At 40.0% G+C, this 26,071-nt stretch overlaps 1 protein-coding gene across 3 annotated transcripts in view; it reads right to left on the reverse strand.

The window, feature by feature from the left end:
* Window positions 1–2,069: 2,069 nt before the first annotated feature.
* TTLL11 (tubulin tyrosine ligase like 11) overlaps window positions 2,070–26,071 on the reverse strand; it is a 54,344-nt gene continuing 30,342 nt past the window's right edge. The window contains exons 7-10 of one of the 3 annotated variants that reach the window (XR_012838498.1): window positions 12,265–12,522; window positions 9,767–9,873; window positions 4,992–5,787; window positions 2,070–4,185 (exon numbers count right to left, since the gene is read on the reverse strand). Coding sequence is in view for 2 of the 3 variants with exons in the window: in XM_075772564.1 (XP_075628679.1) it covers window positions 5,498–5,787; window positions 9,767–9,873; window positions 12,265–12,522 (655 nt within the window). In the remaining variant the exon portion in view is untranslated. Of the gene's footprint in view, window positions 5,788–9,766; window positions 9,874–12,264; window positions 12,523–26,071 lie in introns of all 3 variants that reach the window. The other 2 variants (XM_075772565.1, XM_075772564.1) reach the window with 2 other exon arrangements.

Below are 26,071 nucleotides of genomic sequence, written 5' to 3' on the forward strand. Positions count from 1 at the left end.
CGGCATCAGGCAGCACCAGGTCCGTGCTGACCCCCAGCCCTGCTCTGCGGCACACAAGCCGCGGGGTACGCAGTGAGCTGCGGAGAGGGGGAACGGGGCTCCCTCAGAGGAGACGGGCGCAGAAAGAGCCCAACTACCAGATTCCCTGGCCAGGGCCATGTGGGGACGTCCTGGGGCTTCAGACAAAGCCTCCCTGCAAAGCAACCCTCTCCCAAACTGGTAACATCAATAGGAAGAGTAGAGTTCAATAATCTAACTTCATCATATCAAAAAAAGCAGGCTTGGGAGAGGGAAGGTGAGGGAGTTCAGTTCTCCCCTCCTTCATCATGACAACAAGGGAGGGAAAAGTAGGAAAATAAAGGGAAAAGCAGAAGGAAAAGATGCAGAAGTTAAAAGCTGTGAGAACAAGAGTTTCAAGCAAAATAAACCAAGTGAAGTTCTTTGATTAAAACAGAGAAGGCAACGGATCAGCAGAGGGGAGGAAAATTAAAAAAAAAACCAAAACCAAAACCACACCCTTTTCTAAAGATCTGGTTATGATCCTCACTCGCTCCTTCACCTTGCTGTGATCCCCAGGGCCTCGCAGCTGTCCTGCCTGCTCTCCCACCCCGTGCTGAGGAGCAACCGAGACCCAGGTTCATCTCCACCAAGTCCCAGCACGACCCGTCCAGGATTGTAACTGTGGTACCTCCTACCGATATTTATAAATAGCTACTGAATTTGGGTCCATTTAATAGCAATTGAACAATATTAGCAAATTGGTAAGCACAGCCCTGACCACCAGCACTCGTGAGGAAGTCACAACGGAGAGGATCCCCCCACTGACGCCACCGCGCCGTCCCCACCTCCCAGGTGACGCCGTGCACAGCTCCCTGCTTCCATCAGCCCCTGCGGGTGGCAGAGATCAGAGCTGGAAAAAGCACAATCCAGAACAGATATGCCGATCCCTTCAACCTCACCTCCCTGTCTCAAACTAACGAACTGCACAGCAGCCCCTCGGCAGGGTCGCCGAGCTGCTCACGGCGCGCAGCCCGCCCAGGCTCCCACAGCCTGTTTCCTTGTCATTGACGATAAAGAACAGCAATCCTTATGAAAAAGACCAACTTCACTCCGGACTCTCCGACAATGAACCTACCCCTGAGGGACGGTCCCTGCTGGTCCCTCGCTGCGGCCAGGCCACCCCTTCCCTCACCGTTGCTCCCCCGCAGCTGCCCTGGGTGGGAAATGGCTGCTCCATGGAGATTCCCGTGGAATCCCATGGGGACTCCATCTGCCAGGGCAGGACTTGACCAAGCAGTTATTTATCGCACATTTCTGCTCTGTGAAACCAAACGTGCTGGAAACCACTGTGTCCACAGCCGTGGGACGGAGAGGAGCGGGGCTGGCAGGCTGGAGGGCTGGCACCCACCCACCAGAGCCACGGAGATGGATCCTCTAACCATGCACACAGAGAAAAGCTCGAATTGATGCACCGACTCAGGAAAGGCTGATGCACGGTAACACCTGGAAGGGACGACGCAGGATGGATTCACCTTCCAAACGAAGACACGCGTCTGCCAGAAACGGCTGTACAGCAACACAGGAAGCTGAACTAATGGATTCAGCCAAATTGACCACAGCAGTTTATTAGGCAAGCTGAGGAATTAGAAAGGAACACAGCAAAGCATGATGGAAAAGAAAACAGATTAGAGGGAATAGGGTAGTATTTAGAAGCAGATTGTCACTGTCCATCAGGCAGAGATCAGAATAAGGTCAGACACGGTGCTGGCTAGAAACAAGGAGCTGCGATAGTGACTATGAAAGTTGTTCCTATCTCATGCCATAGTAAACAAGAGCAGAGTTGAGGCACCATCCAGGTAGGACCCAGCTGGCAGCTGCTCCTCCTTGGGCAGCTCTTCCTACCACCTTAGGAGAACCCTCAAGGGCTCCACATCCAGCAGTGCAGGAGCAATGCCCTTGCCAACCCCCAAAATCACCGCAGAGGCTCCAGCTCCTTCCGACTCGGGCAGCCAGAGTATGAGCACACGCACCTACCTTGCTGTTGATGAACTGCGCGAGGCTCTGTCCCTCCTCATCACGAGGACTCCTAAACTGCTGTCACCCATCTCTGGGGAGGACGCTTTGACCTCCTGATGATGGGCTGAAGCAAGACTAATGCAACCAGAGGGGTGCAGCCAGTAAACAGGAGTCACCTGCACGGCACAAGGACCTGAGCTCCAGCTGAGAGGTGGGTGCTGAAGCAGGTGGGCTTGGGTCTCTCACCTGAGCAGTAAGTGTGGAATTACCCCAGTATCCCCCTTTCCTGCTGTGTTTTAAAAGAAAGTATCTCAAGCGCGTGGCAAGTGAAGCGACCCGCTTGGTGTACGTTAATGTTCCCAACACATACGGCTGTAACGGGGCGAGCTGGGCGCTGGGCACAGGGCAATTCACTTTCAAGAGCCCAATCCAGACTAGGCAGAAGACAAGTTTCAGGTGACAACCTACAACAGCCTTATGCAGAGAAAGATCTCAGAACTGAACAAGGAGTGACCGAGTGAGTTTGGGCACGGTCAGGCTAGATACAAACCTGCAGGGAAGGGGAATCTCTGGAATGAAACTCTGGACTCGCCTCAAATCTTCCTTAGATGTTGAAGTGTTTTATTCTGATTTATACCCAGTGAGGAATACCAGACCCAGTGTGTCTGGTAAGGAGAAAGACTTCACTGGTATGCAATGTTCACATCATATATGCTCATAAACGGAATAGCGAGTGCTGTGTTATTCTCTGAAAATAATGTATAGAAAAGTACTATTAAAAAACCAATGCCTACTATCTTTCATGTATTGTTTCTTTTGCTAGTAAGGTACCTCGAGATTAACTGATTATCAGTGTATTAGCATTCATGTTCTGAATAAAGTGTCTCTGGTCATTTTATTGTGTGTACACAGATCGGTTACTTAAAGGCTATGCGAAATTGCTTTGGATGCTAAATAATACTCAGAGGAAATGGCATTAGATGGGAGGGAAGAGAAATCTGACTTTGTCATTAAGTCTCTAAAGTACCCTCTTGTTTTATCCCCCTCCTCCCCCTGAGGATAATATGGCATTCAATTTTCCAATTATATAAATACATGAACACTGGATTGCTAGAGGCAGATAATTGAATATTTTGACTATTCTACAAGGGACCCTTCATATTTGAAGTGGGAGATAAACAGGACGTACTGCATCAGCCTGCGTATGCACAGGCTATAAAAGTCTGTATTACATCCAGAGAATATAAAGATCTCCAAAACAGAGAGAGATCTTACCAGTGTTCATAATATACAATAGTTAATTTATTCCACTGCTGTCAGGGTAGCTTATACAGTAGCAAAACCTGGGTATTTTAGGCCATGGATTGTACTACTAGAAAGCTGGAAGGAAAGGCATTCGCAGTTGGAGCATTTCAAATCCTACTCTTCTATAACTCTGTCTTTACAGGACATCAATCACATGATAAGAGAAACTGTAAGCTATTTTCTAGTAACACACTGCCAATCGCAAGACAAATGTCAGATGTCACAAAATGAGAAGTAACCATTTTTCAACTTGTGAATGTCTTCAAATATATTACAATGAAAGTGTGAAAAAAATGACCCTTTCAGCTTCATTTGTTCTGACAGATGCCAGACCTTGGAGTTTGGCATTTTATCTTCATACCGCAATAATCTTTATGAAACTTAAACCACGCTGAGGGCAGTGACATTAGTCTACAATTGTCCTCTTATGTACAATACATAAAATTTCAAACAGTCTAGCCGTTGAACTAAAAAAAGATCTTCTACTACTACCCTTATTGGTGTTATAAGAGAAGGGATGCTCACATCGGATAGTAACACATGCCAGGTATTAGTTTTTTGTGGGCTCAGCATTGTATTGCCATGCTGCTGATTGCCACTTCGCAAAAACGCATGCTGCTTAAAACTAACATCAGGAAAGAAACTCTCATTGTTCCTGCAGTAAAAACTCACTCAATACTGTGTGTGCATTTAGTCCAGGCATTAAACGGGTGGACTCCCTCTGCACTGACACCGTGCTTCCGAGGTCACGGTTCTGATACACCAACCGTTGGAACATTTTGACACCCAGCTCAGGGAATTTTCTCCAGTCCCAAGGTAAATGCCCAGGCGCTGTGCCATCTTACAGCTGTGCGGGTTTTGACACTAGAACATAAGCAAGCTCATTAGCATTAAAGAACAGAACAAAGGAGGAACATCAAGCTCGAATGTAGACATACAGTACTGTAATAAAAGGTGAGACTAAAAAGAATTCGACTGAAGAGCCCTGAAGTTTCAAGTTATTCATGTCCTTTCAGCCAGTCTCATGTTCTGCTTAGCCCCCCCCAAGAGGGTGATTACAGAAGCCATGGTTCATTTCTTGAAAAATAAGACTACTCTGTACAACTCTAGTGGTACAGCCTAGCACTCCTGACAAAATATTCTGTTAAATAATATAGATCTAATTTGTACAGAGCTATACTGTTATTTAAGGGGAAAAAAATGAAGAATATGTGCAAAGACCAAAAAACCCCTCTGCTGTAGATGTTACTGCAGGTCCAAATAGGGTAACAAACATGTAAAAGGCAAAAAATAAGCAAACCTAGAATACAATTAGTTTAGCCTAAAGTCAGTGACAGGATTGGTTTCACTGGAACTTAAATGAACTCTTAGGCCTCTACACTCTAAAGCTTTTTGCAGAAGCTTGGTACCTGAAGACAACACCACCACTTGATTCACCAAGTTTGACTTAATGAAGTAAATTTTTTCTGTGAATAAGTGTGAGCTTATTGTTTCTCTGGAAGCAAAAGGATAAACACCTTTAGTTTTACTTTAAAAAATTAACAGTACTTGTCACGGCAAAGACATGTACAAAGAAGTAGAAGCCAAAATAGGATTTCAGTGTTTTAAGACTGACTTTAAAAAATAAGTACGTAAGCAATGGCTAAATCTGTATTGATTCCAACACGTACAGTCCAGGCCACCGAAAGAGGGTCAAAACCTCAAGTCTGGCCACAAACGTAATTCCAGGTTTCAGTTTTCCAAAGTCCACAACTGGGATTTGGGACTGCAGCTCCTTAGTTTCCATGATACGTCCAGTGCATACAAAGCAACTCAATTCCTTCGATGTGAGCGTGTCCCTCGACCAGTGCCACTGATCCCACGATGCTGGTTATCGTTCCGTGGTATTTTGGTCCTTGCCTTCACAGGTGCTTTTCTGCGTGCTCGGGATGAAAGCAGAGTTTGTCACACGAGGTGTACTGTAGGTCCAACAGAGAGGCAAATCAATAGCCATTGCCAGGACCATTATTTGAGGATGGGAGCTTGCAGTAGACTTTTTGAAGAGCGCAAATAAAAACCACTGAAATAAATAACTGTGGCTATCAGATGAAAGAATTCAAGAGCCTGCCTCTCCTGCTGCAGTACATGTACGTATCTGGGGATTAATTCTCAGTTCTGTCCAGGTGAATTAGCACCGTTAATAGCGAGGATTTCTATAATCTGCAAATTTACCGGCTGTGGCCGTGCGATTCAGGAGGGGTGTATGCGCCGCTGGTGTAAGGTGAAGTCCGTCTGTCTGACAAGGACCTACTGCACTTCGGCGCTCCACAACCCCGCGGCCACAAACCAGGCGCTTTTCATCCAAGGCAGCCAGATGATACTCACAAAAATCGATCAACGATGCCACTTGCTCGTGAAGTGGGAGGGACTTGTATTTTTTCTGAGCCAGGCAGAAGAAAGCTTCGACAAAGGCTTGCAAACACATTCCTGCAAGGAAAAGGTGTTTATAGGAGCTTCATAGCACAATGTTGGCTAGCAAACTGCATTCTTTAAACATAATAATATCTCTTGTTTCTTTAGCACCAAGGTCAAACGTGTACGTGCTGGGTGTGGACACACACAATCATGTTAGTTAACATCTAATCTTTTAATTTAAACAGCAGCCATCTAGAATGCTCACTAGCAAAAGAAATTGCCTGTCCTTCAGAAACCAAAAGACAAGGTTTTATTCGTACGTAACATGCACATGACCTCATTTAGTGTTTCAGTAGAGGGTAAGCCCAGGCTGGGCTACCGGCGGGCGATACTCCATCACGGAGGCTAGCTCTGGTGTTACAGACATCAGCCTGCCCAGCAGCCTGGCACCCAGAGGCAAACGGGTGTACGATATTGTACAATTAAATTGATCTAATATCAGCCTTGATTTCTGCTGCCTCAAATATGAAGTTGAAACCAAATCAGACACACAGTAACATATTGAGCTTCAAGGAAAACAATCCACCTGGAGAGAAAAAACAAGTTTATATCGGCAACTGAATTAGGTTATTTAAACCTTGTATTTTTAGAGATGGACCTAAAACAAAAGTTCAAATGTAGAACTACTGAAGGAGCATGGCATTTCAGTCTGTAGCACTACAAAGATGACCCCATTACCAAGGATCACCTTATTGCAGAACTGAGTTTATGTGAAGTGTTGCTTTCCCTCTGCGTCCTAGGCATGAGTCCTGCGCCTGCCTTCTGAAGGCCAAAGGGCGTTTTTTCAGCCATACCCAGTAACTCCACAATTGCGGTTTTGTTTCAGCTGAATGAAAAACAAACAGTTGAAGTGCGTACGAAGGGAAAGCGGTGCAGTGCCAAAAAATTTCTCTGCTATAATAAAACTCTCTGCTCTGCCCCTTCACAAACAAAAGTCCCCTGCATAAGCCACATGCTGCAGAACAGACTCTTCACGTGCTGTTCGATCACATCTCACTACTAACGTATTACCACAGCCAATGGAAAGAGGGGCTGCATATTAACGCTAATTATTGTACTTAAAACCTTGAAGTAATACCTACTTGAATTCTTAATTAAGAAGCCAGACCACAATCGGTTTTGCAGAATGCCAGCAACAAGGAACAGTTATAGCTGCTTTGTGCTTTAACTGCTCCTCCCAGTTTGAACATACACTTAAGAAGATTATTCTAGGATGCGATATTGAAAGGTTTGGGGTTTTTAACTTAATGTTGGCTTATTAATGCTGCAGGAAAGGCAACTTTTCAAAATACTACAATTGTATTCTGAAGTATAATTTCTCTCAACTAAGACTGCAGCTGGGGTCGCTTACGATCTCGGCTGTAAAATAGCTTGCAAAGGAATCGCTGGGTTATCTGGAAGCAGCAGCTGCCAGCTCAGTAAATTATTTTATCAGTCACGGTGAGCTGCAGGCAGGGGAAGCACCTTTGGTAGCGTACGCACTTTCTCCCCCGTAAGTGACGCACACCTGAAGCATTTAATGAACAAAGTTAGAAGCTGGTGGTTTACAACAGCCATAGCTTCTGTGTTGGTTCTTGCTGGAAGTGGGCCAAACGCAAAGCCAACAGGAATGGTTGGGGTTTGTGTTTTAACACCTAGAAAACATCTGGTTCGTTGCAATTCTCAGCAAATCTCATAATTTCTGAAAGCCTGAAGATTCACTTGCATTTCTACTATTTTTGTTAGTGGAAGTCTATCAGCTAAGCGCATAAATGACTTATGCCCACACTGAAATGCTAAATGCAAATACTCAAATTTTACGTGCTTGTGAAGCTAAGGTGACCCTAACCTACCTAAAGTAGTATGGGAGTTCCCACATAATGAACCACTCTATCTCCTCTGCACTTTCTCCCTCCTAATCTTAGGTCTGCATTTATTCTCTCTGTCAGCCATGTCAACACTCTATTCCAGAAATATTTATGAAGCAAATATATTTGCTTTAAAAATCTAACTCCATAAGACATTCAACAGAAGAAACCCATTGTTGATGTTTAGTAATCACCTATTCTCACAAGCAAGTCATTTTCTTTAGCAACCTCAGGTAAAAATGCGATTTGTATTAAGTAGCAGAAAATGGAGCATCCTCGTATTATCTCCAGTATCTAATGCTGCAGCAAGTGTGCTACTACTTAGGAAAAATATTAAACATTCAAACATTTAGAAAAACTAGGTTTGAAGAGTTTTTTTCTTGATAGAAATCTTTTCCAAACACAGAAAATATTTACATCAGAAAGTTATCTCAGTGATCTGCACGTACAAAGTCAGCTCTGGGGTCCAAGGGTTATCAGCTGGATCCAAAGCTATTGTAACCATTCCTCACTGTGGGGAAAGTAATTACATCTAAAAACACCTACCCTTCAGTGCGAGCAGAAGGTAAGAGCCAAACTTGCAAAAGAAGAACACACTGACATTTCAATTAGTTTGTTTTCCTTTGAAAGGAATTTATGAAAAATCTGTCTTACAAGCCCAAGAAGTGAATGTAGATGAGCTCTACCATGGGTACAGGTAAACTGAAGACAGTTTGTAACTTCAGACTGAACAATGTGATTTATACAGTTGGGATTTGGGCAGAGAGATCTGTTTTTTCTAGGAGATGAAACTGATTTTCATGTTTATGTATAAATCCAGAAAAAATAACCAAACAAGGTAATCAAATTTTAAGCATAAACCCAGACTTGGATGGAATGCTCCCTCTGGCCTGCTTATTAAATTGTGAGAGATTTCTTGTAATAGCTTAATATTCTAAATGCAACTGTGAGGAGAGTATTTACATTCATTTTTGCAACCACTCAACTGCCCTACCAAGAAGATATGTGGTGGTAACACAGCGAGCCACCAAAGCAGCTGGGAATAAGATCACACAGTTTAATAAACATTTTCCTTTTGGCTTTAAAGCTGTAGAAAATCCTTACTGCTGTTTAGCAAACAACTTCCCATAGCCTCTGTTCTTGGCCAATATCTTTAAAGTGCTGTATTTTAATTTAAATGCATATTCCTCCATTAGAAGTAAATAATTTAGATGAATGACTTGTAATGTTTCTGCCAGAGACAGTTGGATGGAAAGGACACGGAGTGGCACGCTGCGGTGTGGACCTGGCACCTCCTGCAGAAGGGGCCTCTGCCCAGTTGAAGGAAAGAAGCCACAGGACCAGTGAATCCTTTTTTGGGGTAGATGAATTTCTTGAAAAAGCCTTTCATCCATTGAGTACACTCTTACAGGGAGCATTACAATCCACGTTGGATGTGAAAATGTTTAAAAGTGACTTAACTGGCACGTTCTCCTGTATAGACAAACAGGAGCACCATTTCCAGCAAGGGGTGCTTGTAGCAAAAAGCACTGCTACTCATCCTTAACGGGACCGAGCACTGTGCGAGTCTGTGCAGAGTCCTGTTGTCCTTCCCTTACCTATCACAAAGACAATGAAGATGAAAAAGTGTGCTGTTGGGCACACCCCCCACACTCTGGGAAAGGCAAAGTAATACAGGTAGTTATGTTTGTCCCCAAAGTAACCTTTTTGGAGAACAGAATGAAATAAAAATGAGAAGTGTATTTATTTCTACCTCCCGCATAGCTTTTTGCTAGACCATGTAAAAGCTACTCTAATTTGGACATACCTTCTTCTACTGTAATTAAATTGCAGGTTCCATGGGGAATGTTTTTAAATCCTTCTCTGCAAACAGCAACGAGGATTACAAATGCAAAATTGCAACCATAAAAGTGGCTTGCAGAAGACTTGTTCCGATAGATAAATTGAAAACTAAGAGTGATCTATTTTATAGATAAAGGGAAACTGCCACAGAACTAAACAGAAGAATTTGTTGTATGTGTACATGCCTCAGCTGTACATACCTTGTTCCCATTATTTTTACTGAATGTCTGAGGTGTGCTTGAGCTACCAAAACTACAAAAAAATCCCAGCTTCCACAATCTTCAAATACAAAATAGTGTTACCTGATTCTTTGTGGTCAATTCCCATGCTGTTCCACCTTCTTGTGATGTCAATATATAAGATATCTACAGAAGCCATTGAAAAATTGCTGTTACTCAGTTTGCAGTTTCTGTTAAAAATAGACAAAATAAAAAATTCTGATTACATCCAAACTTCCAAGTTAGGAAAAATTCTCCAAGGGCAACTGAGAGACATTGGGAGAAAAGTTTACTCGCGTCATATGTACACACCCACTGCAACAGGCTTAGGTTAACAAAACGCGTACAGCAGACAGCAAACCAACCCATGTTCATTAAGTGTCCGTATCTGAAATGGTAAAGGCCCTGAATTCTTCACGTGCAGAAGGTCTCCTGGATGTACCTCGTCCTGCTGCCTGCTCAGATCATGCAGGCACCACCTCTGCTCTGGGCAGGAGCAGCCCACTGACACGCGTGCATCTAAATCCAATTTGCATGTGCAATCTCACGTCAATCTCGAGCCGCAAAAAGACAGCAGGTCAGATTACAGATTAATTGGTTTGTCTTGGTTTTGCAACAAACAGGCAAAAAGGAAGAAAACTCTGAATATTTCAATGAAAAATACAACTTGATTGTTACGTACAGCTTTCTCCTAGGTTATTGCTAGTACTCCAAGGCCGTAACAGAATGGAATTAATTGGTACATTGTGAAACCCAACACAAATCTGCACAGACTATCTACATGAGGCAGAGTTTGCACAGAGAAATACTCTTTTATTTGACTGACTGATCCTGTTTGAAAAGGGTTGGAGGAAAGCTTTCAGGCACACAATTACTTCTTCATGCCCGACCACTGTACAGATTTACCCTGTGTGTTACTGAGCACTGCACGGGAAACAGCAGCATCTCTGGATGCATCTCGGGCATTTGGTGATAAGCACATGTAGGAGATCTGACACTTGTGTGGTCTGAGCCTGCAGTTGATCAGTATAGGAGAATTGGCCATCTGTCCAGATTTTCCAGATGTCTGGCAGCCTCGCTGGAACTAGTGCACACACCAAAGAGCTGGCCAAAACTTCTAGCCAGAAAAGAAAAAGAAAGAAAAAAACAAAACCCAAAAAACCCAAACAAAACCCCCAGATAATTTAAAAGAATCTTACTCTTTAGTAGCCCAAGCAGAGCTCCTGAGAGTTAAAACAGAGAGTTAAGGTCCGGCCTAGATAGTCCCCCCCCCCCGCAAAAAAAATCTTAGGTAGCATCTAAGCAAGGACTAGAGCCATCACCTTTGGTGTTTCCCTTTTAGTCGGTTTTTAGAATTAAGAAATTCTTGAAGGGGAACAGATTTTGATTAGCTAAAATTGGAGTGGATAGTCTCTGCAACCACTTGGCCACACGTACGCACAAAATCACACTTGTGTACCATTTTATTCTTGAAAAGTGATACAGCACAAATCTTAGGAACATGACCTCATTTCTGCAATGAGCAGTAATGACAGCATGTCAGAAAAGGGCTGTATACTTGACATAGATCCTCTAAGAAAAAAATAAACAAAATATTTGCCAATATTAAAAAGTTTAATTTAACATGCATTAGGAAACTGTAAACATTGTTTCACGGAGATACGACAATTTATTTTAATATTCTTAAAAGAAAATGTTGGCTTTTATTCTGTGTTCCTCTGACAAGTGCCAAATTAAGGCTGGACTAAACAAGAGAAAAATACAGAACTGGAAACAATCCTGTACTGGTCTGTGGATAGAGCAGATGCCTTCAGTTGTTTTCTATATATTGTAATTTGTATAAATGAAATTGTTTATATTCATTCCTGAATGCTAAATGCATCTGCATAGAAACAGGATCTGTATTTTAAGAGTACATCTGCTGCTGCTGCTGCTCATTCTTTTTGTCATTGTCAATGAAAAACAGAAAATGAGATATTTGTGCCATGACTAGAACAGATATATCCATAAAAAACAATGAAAAAACCCTCACAAATAAAAAAGTATGTGAAAAAATAAATTGAGTTCCTTGCCATTGCAAGTTGCAGTTTCACAATGCAAATCCTTAGTGCACAGTGCATCAGCAACGGGCACTTGGAAATCCTTTCCTGTGCCCCCCAGCCAGCACAATCAGATCTCAGTGACCCAATTCCGGCTGGCACTTTCTCACAATGGTATTCCTATGATTTACCGCGAACATGACATGTTGACTAAGACTGCAAATACTGTCTCCCAAAGTATGACTGATCTGCTGTAGAATAAAGACCCAGGTTCCTACTAGACACGGTTTCATAGGTCAGGTATTTTGGGAGCCTGGAATGATAAAAATCTGTTTTATAAAACAATATGCAATGGTTCAATGGAACTTATGGGGAAAAGTTTCTTTAGAAGGCATTACTAAACCTACAAGCAACTAGGGCCTGCTTTTATTGAACAAAACTTAAGATAAGCAAAAGACAGCAGTGCTACCCCATAGGATCCGGAGTTTCTAACTTCTTCACTACGCTTTAAGCAATTCCTAAAGAAACCTTCACCTTACTGACCTTATAAATGTTCGGAAACCTGTTGGCCCCAACTTTGTTGTCCCTTTTACACCAAGAAATCGGATAAACAGCACAGCCACTCTGTCCACAAGTCGCAGATAGTTAAATTGCTTGGCGTACTTGGGAAACACTTGCTTGAGACAGAGGGAGGGGAGGCCAGCCTCCGGACTTCTGGGGGTATCGCCTTCCCCTCTGCCTGCCGGTCCTGTGCCCAGCAGCTCTTCGCTTGCTTCTGGCATGTGCTCCAAAGTCTGACACCTGTGGCACATAAAATAATTGCAGCTTATGTTAAGCTTATTCTTACAACAGTCAATATGCCGTCTTTCTGGATTTTTTTTTTTTTAATTATAGAACGTAATTTTACGAGATCATTACAATAATGAAAACTCAAGAACAAATATTAAGGTTGCCTGAAGCAGAAATCAAGTTATAGGAGTATTTAAAAGGTTAACAAGCAGATCATTTTCTGATGCCAAAAATAACACCTATAAATACAACTGACAAAGAGACGTCGCACCATTACCGGGTTAATTGTGAGAGCTACTGTTAACTCATAACTCCCCTTGAAATGACGGGGAGCTGCACACAATCATACCATTTTTCTGTAAGTTTTAAAATTTTGTTTTATACAAAACCGCTCCTTTGTCAAAATCTTGGGTTTATCACCCCAAGAAGGCAGGAGTGGATGCCTGGTCACCGTGACATCGCACAGTCGCCCTCACCCCGCGCAGTTCTTTTTATGTGGACCATTGGCTACTGATTCCTAGGAAGAGGTCAGTAATTTGCTATGCAGATATTAAATTGCAACAAATTCTAGCTGTGTTCCTTCTGGGCACCACCCAAGCTGCAGAAACACATAGAAAATATTACCAGTGTTCAGAAATTCAGGCAGGTGGCTATCAATCCAGCTACAAAAATACAAAAATGAGTATTTTTTGAAAAGACAGGTGAATTTAGGACCTAAAAATTGTGACAATTTAAGACATTAAATTTTCCACATGACTCTTCAGCATTTTTCTGAAATTCAAATTCCCTTATTTCATAGAAAACATTCCAAAATTGAAGCACCAACAACAAGTAGTTACTTCTAAAAATCTTAGTCAAGGTATGCCTGCAAGATTCCCTTACAATGCTTCAAAAATATTTATAGTGCATCCATTGATAAAGATATTTTAGTTTATCTTTAATAACAGAAAGCCTGGACAGACATCAGATCGTGTTGCTGCTTTCTGCATCCCTGATCTGGAACAATATTTCTCTATCTTTTTTTTTTTTTTTTTTTAAGAAAAAAAAAAAATCAAAGTGTTTTTTTTTCTTCCCTTCTTGCTTTTCTTTGTCCTAATGCTCCTTTGAGCACTTAATAAATCCAAGGTAACAAGAAGTTCTCAACAAATTAGGCCCCATTGAATTAATTTTTTCTAAGATGGCAGAAGATTTTTTTAAAAAAATAGTTAAAGATTAAAAGCCAAACATTTCAACCTTGCCATAACACAGAAAATGTTTTTCTCGATGTAGATTCGTTGGGATGCTGCAGAATATCCATATTCCTTTCAAAAGGTCTTTACAACCTCACAAAAGATAACAAGCTAACTTCTTCCGCATAGACAAGGAAACACCAGATAGTAACTGCATGTTGGTGTTAACGGCATCAAACAGATAGAGGTACGTAGAAAAAAAAAAAAAGGAGTTCCATGGGATATTTCATGGGAAATGCTTAGAGATTGTAATAATCTAATGATATTTAAACTTGTTTTCCAATAAAGAAGTTTTACCTTCCCTGATAAGTAAGATACAAAAAGTACAGTAAGATATATTTGCTAAGAAAATCTAATAATACATTCAGAAGCAATATCCTTCACATAAATGCACACTGGCACTACTCAGAAGACAATTTCTGGGCAATCCCATTATTTTTTCTTCAAATCCTCTGTGCATACTGTCAAAATACATTATTTCATCTTCATTGTCGTTGCCAAATTCCCTAAATAAAGCTGATCGAGATAATGATGTTCCAAAATAAATGTTACATGTTTATTCAGCATGACATATTTTTACTTTTTTCCACGTTTGACATATCTACATAAAATTCTCATAAATTCAGAAAATTTGATAGCTGATGGTAATTATTTGGCACGCACTAAGCATATGCAGGGTTTCATTTTCTTTTCAATCATTTTTCTAAGTACCCATCATCAGGAATAAGTATAATTCACACTGGGTACTAAAAAAAAAATCAGTGCTTTTACTACATTGATCTTTTGTGTTCCTGAGCAGATTTAGTGTCCTTCAGAAAGTTCTGTTCCAGCAGAGGATAACAATCAACATCGTTATTATCCACCCACAGCACCATAAAAGGTAAGTCAAATCTACAGTAAATCTGTACCTTTCAACTTCGATTGCAAAAGGCAGCAGATTTCCTTAGCCCTTGTAGAACCATCCTGTAGTCAGTCATCAATAAATATCCCCATGGGATTTGTTGCCTCTCTTTTCTACTAAATTTCCCTGAAAGACGTTAATCCATTGCCACACTGTCCCCTCTCTCAGTATAGAATACTTCAAAGTTATACTTTTAACTGCTAGTGAGAGGTACGTTGAAAATAAATGTATGGCAGCTGTAAGACAAAGGGCGCTTACACAAAGAAAATGGTAGTAGTAAGTGCCAAAAAAAAGTTTTAGTAAGTCTGAATTAAATTGTGATCTCTAATTTCTAAAAGACATTTTTGGGGCTGAGTTTTCAGCCCTGCTTTAACCTGGGCTCTGAACTCATTCACGCCTCCAGACGGCAGAGCTCACCATCCGCTGCAGCCCCTGCCCAAACCGTAACCTCTGATGCTCAATGCAGAACCAAGGCTGGAAACTTCTCCCTGCACCAAATGCCAGCTCCAAGTTTATTCAGATGAACTTTGAACGTTAGCAGACCTTGCAACAGTTCTTTGTGAAAAGCATCCATGTTCAGCCTCTTTTGGTGCTTAAGTACTCAGAACGTCGGATGGGGCTGTCACGCTGGGATTCACCAAGCATCTGTTCTTCTAAGACTATTTTTACAAACTTCTAAAATGATGGTAGTTCTTTTGCATCCACACTTACAGTCATCAATAGTATCTGTAAATGTGATCATTTTTTTGAGATAAAAGACTCCAAAAAGTCTTTAAAAAGTAAGTAAAAATCTTAGGTAGTGCTTGGGTAGTGTTCCTCTCTGCTGCAGATAGCAAAGTAGAAAAATAATGTTATTTTTGTCTTTAGTTAAGTAAAGCTTAAACTAATAAATTATTAGTTTTGTTATTTCTCATGTAAGATTGGATGGTTTCACTGCCATCGAGTACCCTCTGGCTGCCAAATGAGCGAGAGTATGTACAGCCAAGAAACAATAAGCATGCAGGTTTCTATCTTTAATCTTAAAAGATCTGTTCAGGAATTTAAAAATTCAAATCTTCAGCCAGTTGAACTAGACCTTGACCAAATGTGAAACCTAGTACACTCAGTAGGAGAGGAGGTTGTGTTGTTTGTAGCAGAACTCTATTTAATGATGCCTGGAAGCCCCAAACCCTTTCTCATTCTAAATTCAACAGTCCTTTGGATTGTACGTTATTCATTCATCATTAATGTTTTCAGTTAAAAAAAATATAAAGCTTTCCTTTAAAAGGTGCAAGCAGAGCTGGGGAAATTTAATTCAATTTCATTTTTTACAGAAAATCCTGAAGAGACTGTTCAAGGGATCAGCTTCAGGGAAATTAATTAGAGCCCCAGGCTCTGGTGCCCGTGGTGCCCAGCGGCGGGGCGGCTGGAGCGTGTCCATCCACTCTACGTTACCGAGACTTGGGGAACAACAGCTCTCAGCGTGGTCTTCACCTGCAAATCCATACTCCTTCCTGCTGAAATAACAGTCCCTGGAACTTCTGGGGAAGCACAGTAGTTTAAAAGAGATTTATTTTAGCCTTTCATTTTTAAACACCTATCCTCAAAAGAAAGGTGAAATGCTCATGAAGGGAACACCCAAACCATCGTGGTGGACAAATATTCTGGACATGTTGCTGCTCGGAGCCAGAGGAGACTGTCTACCTAATTGAGGGGGAACAGACACAGTCAGATTATTAAACGGGACTACGTTTGGTTTGTATTAGGGTCATAGAAAATTGTGCTCATAGAAGAAAAACCCACCTGTATTCTGGTAAAAGAAAAAATATTGTTGAATGTAGTAAAACAGAGGCTCTAACTACCAGCTAGAATTTCCTTCTTCCCCTCCTTTCTATGGAGAAAATCCTACAGCTGCCTTTGAGGTCACGGATGAAAACTCAAAACCAGCAGCCCATTTCAAACTTTTACTATAATAGCTCTTAGAACCACATTTTTTATTAGAAAAGTATTTTTAAAATAAAACCAGCTTTTCTGCATGCTACTGCATGTCTCATTCCTTTCCACTTATACATTAGGAATGTCTATAAAATATTGAAATCAGAACAAGAAAACCTAATTCTAATCTTTATTACCAAATCTTGTACTTCCGTGAAATAAAAAAGAGCATACACTTAATTTGCTTTTACAGGTTATTTCTTTTATAAAGTTTAATGATTTGTTTTCATTCTTTAGCTTCCCACCCAAGATCTCCTTTTCTAATGCACTGAAGCTTAATTAATTTGATCATCTAATTTTAATTAGAGTTATACTTTGTGGTTTTAATAAAATCAAGACTTTCCAAAGCAAACCTGCACAAGAGCTTCTCCGTATCTGTAAAACTGAATTGATACAAAGACTTGCCTATTCTGCACGCTCACCTTAACTGCAGGCATTTACACTGGCTATATTCAGAGTATAATTCTCCACTGCTTCCACAGACAGTACTTCAATAAAAGTTTATTTTCTGCAGATCTATTCAACACACTTGCATGCACCCAATCTCAATGTGGTCTCAACACAACTAATTAAGAAAAACTGCTTAGCTTGGTATATTAAAGCCAGACTCGGTATCTATAAAAACAGAATTTTACTGTGATCTGCACATTTTTGCAAGGAAACAGTGCACAACATATTTTTTGCCCTAGTGCTAGATAAATTACACTCGCTTGCAATGCGCCATTACATTTTCTTCTGTGTTTCGCTGCCATCTGCCATCGCCACACCATACGGGTGAGCCGGATGACATAACTCCCCAAGGGTCATGCAATCAAAGACTGGTATAAGCACTGGCAGCGCAGCTACAAAAAGCAGAAATGCAGCTCAAAGTCCAGCAACAATGAAAATACAAGGGGGATTTTCACCTCCATTTCTACCATTAACTCATCAGTCAATTGGAAAATACAGAAGTACACGTTTTTGTAATGTTACCTGTCAGATTCAAAGTGTTGCTGGAAACTCTGATGCATATTTACCATCTCATATACTGTGTCATTCAGGGCACACCACACAGGGTTCTCGCACCCGGCCCTAGTCTCCCTGAAAACCTGGCAAAACGCATGGCCGAGCGCTGCAGTGAAGTTGTGGGGAAGGGATCAGAAACCCCAAAATGCTGAAACACATCTCCAGACAGAGAATCTCGCACAGGTTTCCTCCATTAGCTCCTTTATCCTGGGATTTCCAACAGGCAAGGGGAGGAGAAGAAAGCTGAGCCTCGCGCTTTAAAGCCGCTCCATAGAATTAATTGTTTTGACTGACACAGCTGAGTCAGGCTAAATGAATGAAAGGTCAAATATAAGGTAATGCTTCTGTTGCCATACAGAATAAAAGGAAAGCTTAATTTACATACTAATGTCTGACCTCGATACATTAATTTCTCTAATTCTGCAGCTCATGGCAGATCTCTCTTTAGAAATGATCAACTGTGGAGACCATATTAACTGCATCTTTAAAAAAGAATTTCAATTTTAATAAAGCTTATGGAAACGACATCTAAGACTACTTATCTTTTATACATGATTACTAATTTATTAATGCTTCCTCCATCTATGTTTTATCCCTTTCATTCTGACCAGCCTTAATCTTTATGCAAATACAAGTTGCTAAGGGACAAACAAATTTGCAACTACTAATTAAAGGCTTCAAAATTCCCAACATTTTGTATACTTGTATATAAAATTTAGCTGCCAAATTTAGAATGAAATTAGGTAAGAATTGCAATATTAATATTTCTAAGAATGCTTACTTGCTATATTTAACAGTTAGGGCATTGCTAGAAGTAAAAATTTAGCAATTTTTGTATCAGCTGACAACTGCTTACCTAATAAAAGAAAACATTATGTTCTGGATTCTGAAGCTATAATTATTCCCTCAGCTGAGCCACTACTCTCAAAGCAAGGACTATGTTAACATAGTTAAAAGCAGAGAATATTTTGCATGACAAATCTATCTGTCCACCCATTTATCACCACAGTAGATGGACCTCTCAAAAAACAGCTAGGTGTTTTGTTACTGGAGTGTGTAGGCAAGAGTATGTGTGCTCACTCACAGGAGTAAATTGTTTAGGAAACAGTAAGTCAAAGCCAGAACAGGGCCTTTGTATTATCAACCATTCATGAATCGTCTTTTATGAACTAATCCCATTACTGTATTAACACACAGAGACTTCTAGCACTCACGGTACGTGATAGCAAGAAGTTTCACAGTTTGACTGCATGTTCAGGGAATCATCAGCATCTCTTGGTTTGTACCGGCCACCTGCGAGTTTCATTTGAAGAAACTGAATATTCCTCTCCTCTTCACCCTCTGGCAAATAAAAAACATCAATAGCACTAGCTTTTCCTCCTTTCAAAATAATAAGGTTGCACAAAGATAAAAGTATTAAAAGAATATTAAACCCCACAGAGTAAGAGATTTTTGAAGTTATGTTAGAAACATTATTGCTCTTACATATAGTTTACTCAATGCTTCAAGAATGCTTTGAAGCAGTCAAAGCAACCACAGTAATGAATCCATATTTCAAAGAGCAGAATCAATCACATTAAAAATAAGGATTGAAAATCAGCACGTTGTTGGCAGTCAACTAACTTCACATCATACTAAATAGAGTTGGCAAACGCAACAGCTATCCTGTCTCCTGGAAGCAAAAAAGTGCTGAAAGCAGTTACAATTTCCATCTCTCTTGGAGCATTCATGGCTCAATTAAAGAAATAAAGCAGTTAAATGACCTCACTTCGACTTTAACCTCATCATGAGCATGATCATGTCTAACTTGGCCTGCAACTTCAATATTGCATTCACTCTGGAAGGGTGAAAGAAATGGAGCACACTAAGTTTGTTTCTGAGAGCTGGCAAATACATTTTAGGTGAATCCAAGGATAAATTAAAAATGTACTCCATAGCCTTGCCATTTGCTTAACATAGCCAAAATAATTTATCAGATTCTTGAAAAAGTTAAATGAAAGTCCCAGCAGACTGTCATCAACAATCACAGCAGCTCTCATGCACAACATTGCTACTTGTGCTATTTCCATTTTCTGTCCCACGAGCGTTATTTATTTACCACGTATCATACTCTATAAGCTCCACAGACATCACTCCCCTTTCTGAGATGGATGTTTTGCTGCCTCTTCAGATTGGGTGTATTTATTGTAAAACCCAACACTTCTCATTAAAGATTAAATAGCTTTTGAAAGAAAACAGAAGACTGAAAGTTTGCTGCCTTAACACATCATTAAATGAGTGTTTCCAAGATGCAGAAACAGTGTGCATCCTGACTTGCTCCACTCCAAGGACACAAAGCGATGGATGAGAATATTACTGACATTTTCATATTGTTTGCAGAGAAGACTACAGCCTCCACTTCAAACTCAAAACCTAAGACAAGCTAACATGCTGTCCTGGACATTTTGTTTAGGGAGAAATGCAGTTTGTATTGGGAAACATGTCCAATAGCCACACAAGCAATGATACTAACTGCAAGTATCAACAACATTATTCAAGGATTAAGACTTCCCTTGCAAAGGAGTTGTACAGAGCCTTTCCTGTCTGAATCGTGCATTGCTCGGAGGAGTTTCTGAACCAGAGGCGCACTGTGGTCAACTCTGCACTTTTAGCCTACACGAACATGGCCATTTCTGTTCACTCCTAGATGATACCATTCAAGATCCTGTTGTCTACTTTTATAAGGAGAATACTACAGAAACAATAGCTTCCAATATTCATATTATGAATAAACTTTCAGATTCCGTTTTTTTAAAAAAACCCTCAAATATGGGCAACAGCTAACACTGTTGCAGCCATCCATAAAATACCAAAGCATAGGGCACACAAGAGATTTACATCCTTCCCTTGACAACACAGCTGTGGAAGGATTTCAGAAGAGGACCCAGCCAGAGAAACCACTGGTTCAGAGAACCCCAAAAGTCAAGTCACTTCATTATCTGAAGAATTCTCCATAGTTTGGAATGGGTCTTATCTGCCCTAATTGAGAAGTGAGGATTTGTTCCACTATCCTTAGAAAAATTTATTCTCCTAGACAATTTAGGTTCTTGTGATCTCAGTACCTTCCAGATCACGAAGGGCTTAATTTTAGGGTGTTTTAAAAAGAAACGTGTATGAAAAGAAGTGTTTGGGTTTTCAACAAGCCTATTACACAATTCAGAAATCAGAAAAGCTATGCTATGTATTTTAAACTAAAGCTCAATCCAATAAACCATTTCAAACTTGATAACCAACACTGTAAGCGTTCACCAGTGATACTGTGATTTAATCTAGTTTCATTAAACTCCTACCTTACTAGGCGAGGGCAGGAATCAGTGCAGCGGCACACCAGCAAGAGTAGAGACATCCTTTAGAGATACAAAGCAGATACTGCACCTGGAATAAACATCCAACGGGATGGAAGAGTTGCATCTGAGCTCTGGTTTTATTTCTATAGGACTCCCTAATACATAGTTTAAATAATTTAAGTGAAGAAATGCATTTGAGGAGTCCCAGGTACAATGCGCTGGAAAAATAGTTATTTCCTAATTATTAGTTGAGATTCTTTATTTCCAACTTTCTATTTTTAAAAATAATGGTAATAGCAGTCTGCATTAACTAAAGATTTCTTTCTTTTCATGTAACAGAAGCAGTGAATGCTTATGCTATTACCTGTCATTTATTTGAGTGCTGCAGAAAATACGGCGTTACTATAATGAAATAATGGCTAAGCAATGCAAAACCTGCATCGAAAGGCTTTGTTCCACTGTAGCAAAAAAATTATTATAGAACAAAGATCATTAAATATGGTCCCCAATACTTGATTTTTTTGTGGAGGTAGCTTTTACTATTCCTAGCAGATTTATTTGTGTTCAGTATTTGCTTTTAAGGTACTTATGTGTCTCATTATTTCTCCAGTTTCCTTTGTTTCTTTAGAAAAGTGTGCCTGAAAAATAGCAATATAGGATACTGCAAAGGCAAACCCAGTTGTAAAGCCTGATAATATATCGAAACCAACATTAAATTAGACCACCAAGTGTCTTAGAGTAGAACAGAAAAAAACCTAAACCCCATGGTATTTCTTCCCATGTGGAAATCATTCTTAGAAAGCAGTCGTGATTATGCGAGGGTAGAAAAGGAGCTTTACCCTTGTCATCCAGCGGAGCAGAAAGCAGCAGTGCAATTGCATTTCATCAGCAGTAATCCTCCCATTAAAGCAGGTGAAGTCTACATACACAAAACAACGCTGCTGCCGCTTGCACTGCTGTTAAGTCATGTGGCTTTATGCTTTCATTTTGTGGCAACTGGGTGCTAGGCAGTTTTATTGCTTTCTAATTTTTTCAGAGACTAGAGACCAATTATTACTTAAAAATAAGCCAATCATCTCTCCAGCTAAAAGATGACTAGCAGCAGAAGTTAAATTATAGAGAACATCACTGCCCCCAATACATTAATTTCTGTCACTCTGTCACTGTAAAAATTTACAGCAGATATAATCTCTTTGAAGGGGGATCAAGTCATAGAAAATACAAGCCTAGTTTTAAATAGAATTTTAATTTTAATGAAAGCTTCAGGGAATGATGTTTATGCTGCTTATCTTTCATACCTGGTGATTAAGTTAATTTATACTTAATGGAAGAGGATATTTCTAATCCCCAGACAGGCTCAACATCTGTCTGTGACTATGTTTTTGGAAGCCTTAAGCTGCTGGTGATTGATGTAATAAAACCAGGATCCCGCAGAACTGACACCTGAAGGATATCTGTAAGAGGGAAAAATGTTATTTTTCTGCTCGATGCCGGTGCTTAAGTCAAGCCAAAATCCCAAGCACTTCATTCTGCTGTCCCTTAAAAAACCTGCTCTGCACTCCCTCACCATTATTATGTGAGCATAAACAGGGGAATAAGCAAACAGTTCTCAATACGGTTCTGATCTAATATTCATACTCACTATGTGCACTATCTGAGAACACGTAACTTTCTGATGGCCTGAAGCTGATGAGAATAATAAAGTTCCTGCAAAAAAATCAGAGAAATAATCTCCATTTTTCCTTCACTTCTCATTCCAGGTCTATTTAAGACCAAATGCTAGCAAAATAAATGCTCGCATTTACCCTATAGTTACAACAGAAAAAAAAGTTTTGAAAAGTATATATCTTGCCAGGAGAAGATATAATTTTCAACTTTGTCCCAACAAATCACAGTATTCATGTAGAAGGACATAAAACAAACAAAAAAATTGGTATTTCCAGCTGTCATGTTTATCCATGTTATTTTAAAGTGATGCTCTTCCAGAGAGGAAAGCAGCTAGCAGAGATGATTGCAAAGCAGCCAATCATCAATAGTACCACACAGTGGAAAAAATCTACAGAAGTTCAAAGCAACAGAGAATGGAGGAAGGAAGACCTAGGAGATGAACAGAAGTCAAGTAGCAAAAGAAAAACAAAATCCAAAACTGCAGGTTTGAGTGCTTCATCTAAGACTGTTTCTGCAAAGAGATAAGATAGTGCCCGTAGTTGCCCACATAAGTCTCCCTGGAGTAATGAGCATTTACACGTTAACCAGTAACGCTGGGAACATGTTAAAGGAGTGCACTAATATTTAAAATATTTAAAAGTGGTTTTCTCTCCAGTAGGAACATTTTTAAAATATGAGCAGCCCAAGCTGGCCCCATTTCATGGCTCTGTTTTCTGCCCTACGTGTCCCAGAGCTCTTGACCGGGTCCCTCCTGGCAGATGACTGCCCCGACAGCCGGGGAAGAGGCAGCACAGACCGACCCGCTCACTTCAAGGCTCCGGATCTAGAGCAGCGAGCGCACATGTAACACAGCACCATACCTACCGACGTGCAAAGCATGGAACAGTGAATGCACTTAAATATGTCCCAAGACAGCGCTGTAAAGTTTGTTTTTACAGATTAGGAACCTGCATTTACACTAGGGCACTTTCTAGTGCCCTAGAATTAGTCTAAGGAACAATTTGCAGTTAAATGTCCATGTGTAAAAGTCTAATTCCAACGGGAAATTCTTACATTTCCCTAGTCTACCAGGTTTTAGCTCAGGTAATCTCCATCTTATTCATGTCTCCCTGTCTTCTACTTCTGTGCTCCCTTAGGCTGATTTTGCTTCACCTCTAAGGACTGTCACACAACTTATATTTTACAGGACATACTTGTTCAGAAACTACCAAATCTCTAATCCCTCTAGTTCTGGTATTTTCTTGGGAAGGAAGATGACACTACATCACATTTTGTATCCCACTTCAGAGGTTATTTGGGTAAAGAAAAACCTAGGAATGCTTTATTTCATTTTAAAGGATGAAAAAGAATTAAGATCTCAGCAACTTCAGTTGAAAAAAATTAATGACTGTGTGTGAAAAATCAGCAAAATTAAATTTGCAATGAAAACCAGGATCCTTTCTATCTTCCTCCAAGTATCCTCACGTTTTACTCAAAACCTTTTAAAAGCAAGAGGGCTTTTTCAAAACAAACTCACTCTTCAGACTGAAAAGAATACGATAACCTCATTCAAACAGTATTGCCCCATTTTCAATATTCAGAAATATCTAAAAATCATGCAGAAAAAACCTGCTTCCATTAAAATTCCAATTCATGTTAGAATTGAGCTGATTTTTTTCAGTGCTTACCCCAAATCATGCATCCAAGTCTGTGAAATCTGCTGGCTGAGACACACTTTGCGGTCGATGGAAAGTACTATCGGTTACTTCAGTCTGTCTTAAATAAAGAACGGAGTGTATTTTGTTCAAACTACCAGCACTAAATTTGGGTTTTCATGTTAGAGTACAGTGAATTGATGGTTGGCATCAAATAAAAATACATAAATGAATTATGTTATTTCTTATAATGGCATGGGGTAATTAGATCATTAAATTTGCTCTATAGTTCACAGCTGCACCAAGGTTGACAACGATTTGCTAGGAGTTCTCCCGTTCTTAACCATGACATCTAAATACATTGGAAATAAATAATTTTTAGAAGGCATGGGCTTGTAAGAACTTTCCACTGGTATTCAGGGATATAATCCATGCCCGTGCATTCATTTATTCCATTTTACTGTTACCTTAACAAAACACTGTTATGTGGCCCAGGCGCCCTACTTCACAGAAATGATTTGTTTCTTTTATTAGTAAGGTGATATACCTCGGTATGCCCTTGACTGATCGATTTGTTACAACATCATCTAACTTGCATGAAAACTTATTTTTTAAATCAATTCATTTGTGGCCTGTGCCATTCCTGAGAGGACATAAAGTACATACTGCAACTCAGCAGGCACATAAGAATTTACAAAGATATAACTGGAAACCAAGACAAAGTATTCAAGGCTCACCCCACACATTTCATGCAATCAAAACTATGACAGTTGGTCATAGTTTTAGGTACACATAACATACAGATTGTAAAGATGGCAAGGAGATAAGTGAAATAAGACATTTTTATACCTTATACAACAATACACATAGGCACGCTGTATATACAGACATATATACACAAACGCAAACTTTATACACTACAATTTACCTTTATAGTAAACACTTGTACACTCATTTTATGAAAACTATCTGGTGGGAAGTAATTTATTATCAGAAAGATTACAGTAAATTAGAAGTTACTGGAGTTTACATTATAGATTAACTGGAAAAATTAATTTAAAAGCAGAGTTACTTCTGTGCAGCACAAACATACATTCAAGAAGGTAAAAGGGGAAAAATTTCAAATTAAATAAACATATATCCTCAATTTTAGACAAGACAACTAAGCTAACATTCTGAAAATCAAATTTCCTTCAAGAAGTATTTAACTGCAGGTTAATAACGGCAATTGTGGCATATACAAAAGCCATGAAAAAGCTATATCCTGAAGAGTGCAGCTGAAACTACTCCTGCAGGAACTCAAGATAACTCAAAAACCAGATTATGTTAGCAAGCTACAGGGAAGGTAGAGGTGAAGATTATTTTGCTGATAGCAGAACCTCAGTTCAAATGATTAGCATACTGAAGTGTGAGGAAAAAAAGAATTTGCACTCGAATCTAACTACTAATCACCTTCCCTGGATGAACACGGAAATTCGGTGAGCCCACTTGGACAGACAAGGCACGCAGATGTTGCCTCTGCCCCATACTTTAAGACAGAGAGGAAAAAAGTGGTTTTAACTTCAAAACACAACAGCCCTCTTGTATGGAAAACTAAAAAGGAAAATAGAGCAAACCAAAAGCAAGAAGATGTAGTACTATCTCTTAAAAATGTACTTTAAAAAATTAAGCCGTTTCCTTAACAAAGGAAACAACTGCTCATTTTCCTGCTCTGCACTAGACAGGCTGCGACTAATGCAGTCTAGCAGAGGAAGAGAGGAGATGGCATCTGTAGAATGAGCACAGAAGACAGAATAAACTTTCTTTCCCTGTACGAGAAAGAAA

The sequence above is a fragment of the Balearica regulorum genome, chromosome 20 (assembly GCF_011004875.1).
Source record: "Balearica regulorum gibbericeps isolate bBalReg1 chromosome 20, bBalReg1.pri, whole genome shotgun sequence".
NCBI lineage: Eukaryota > Metazoa > Chordata > Aves > Gruiformes > Gruidae > Balearica > Balearica regulorum.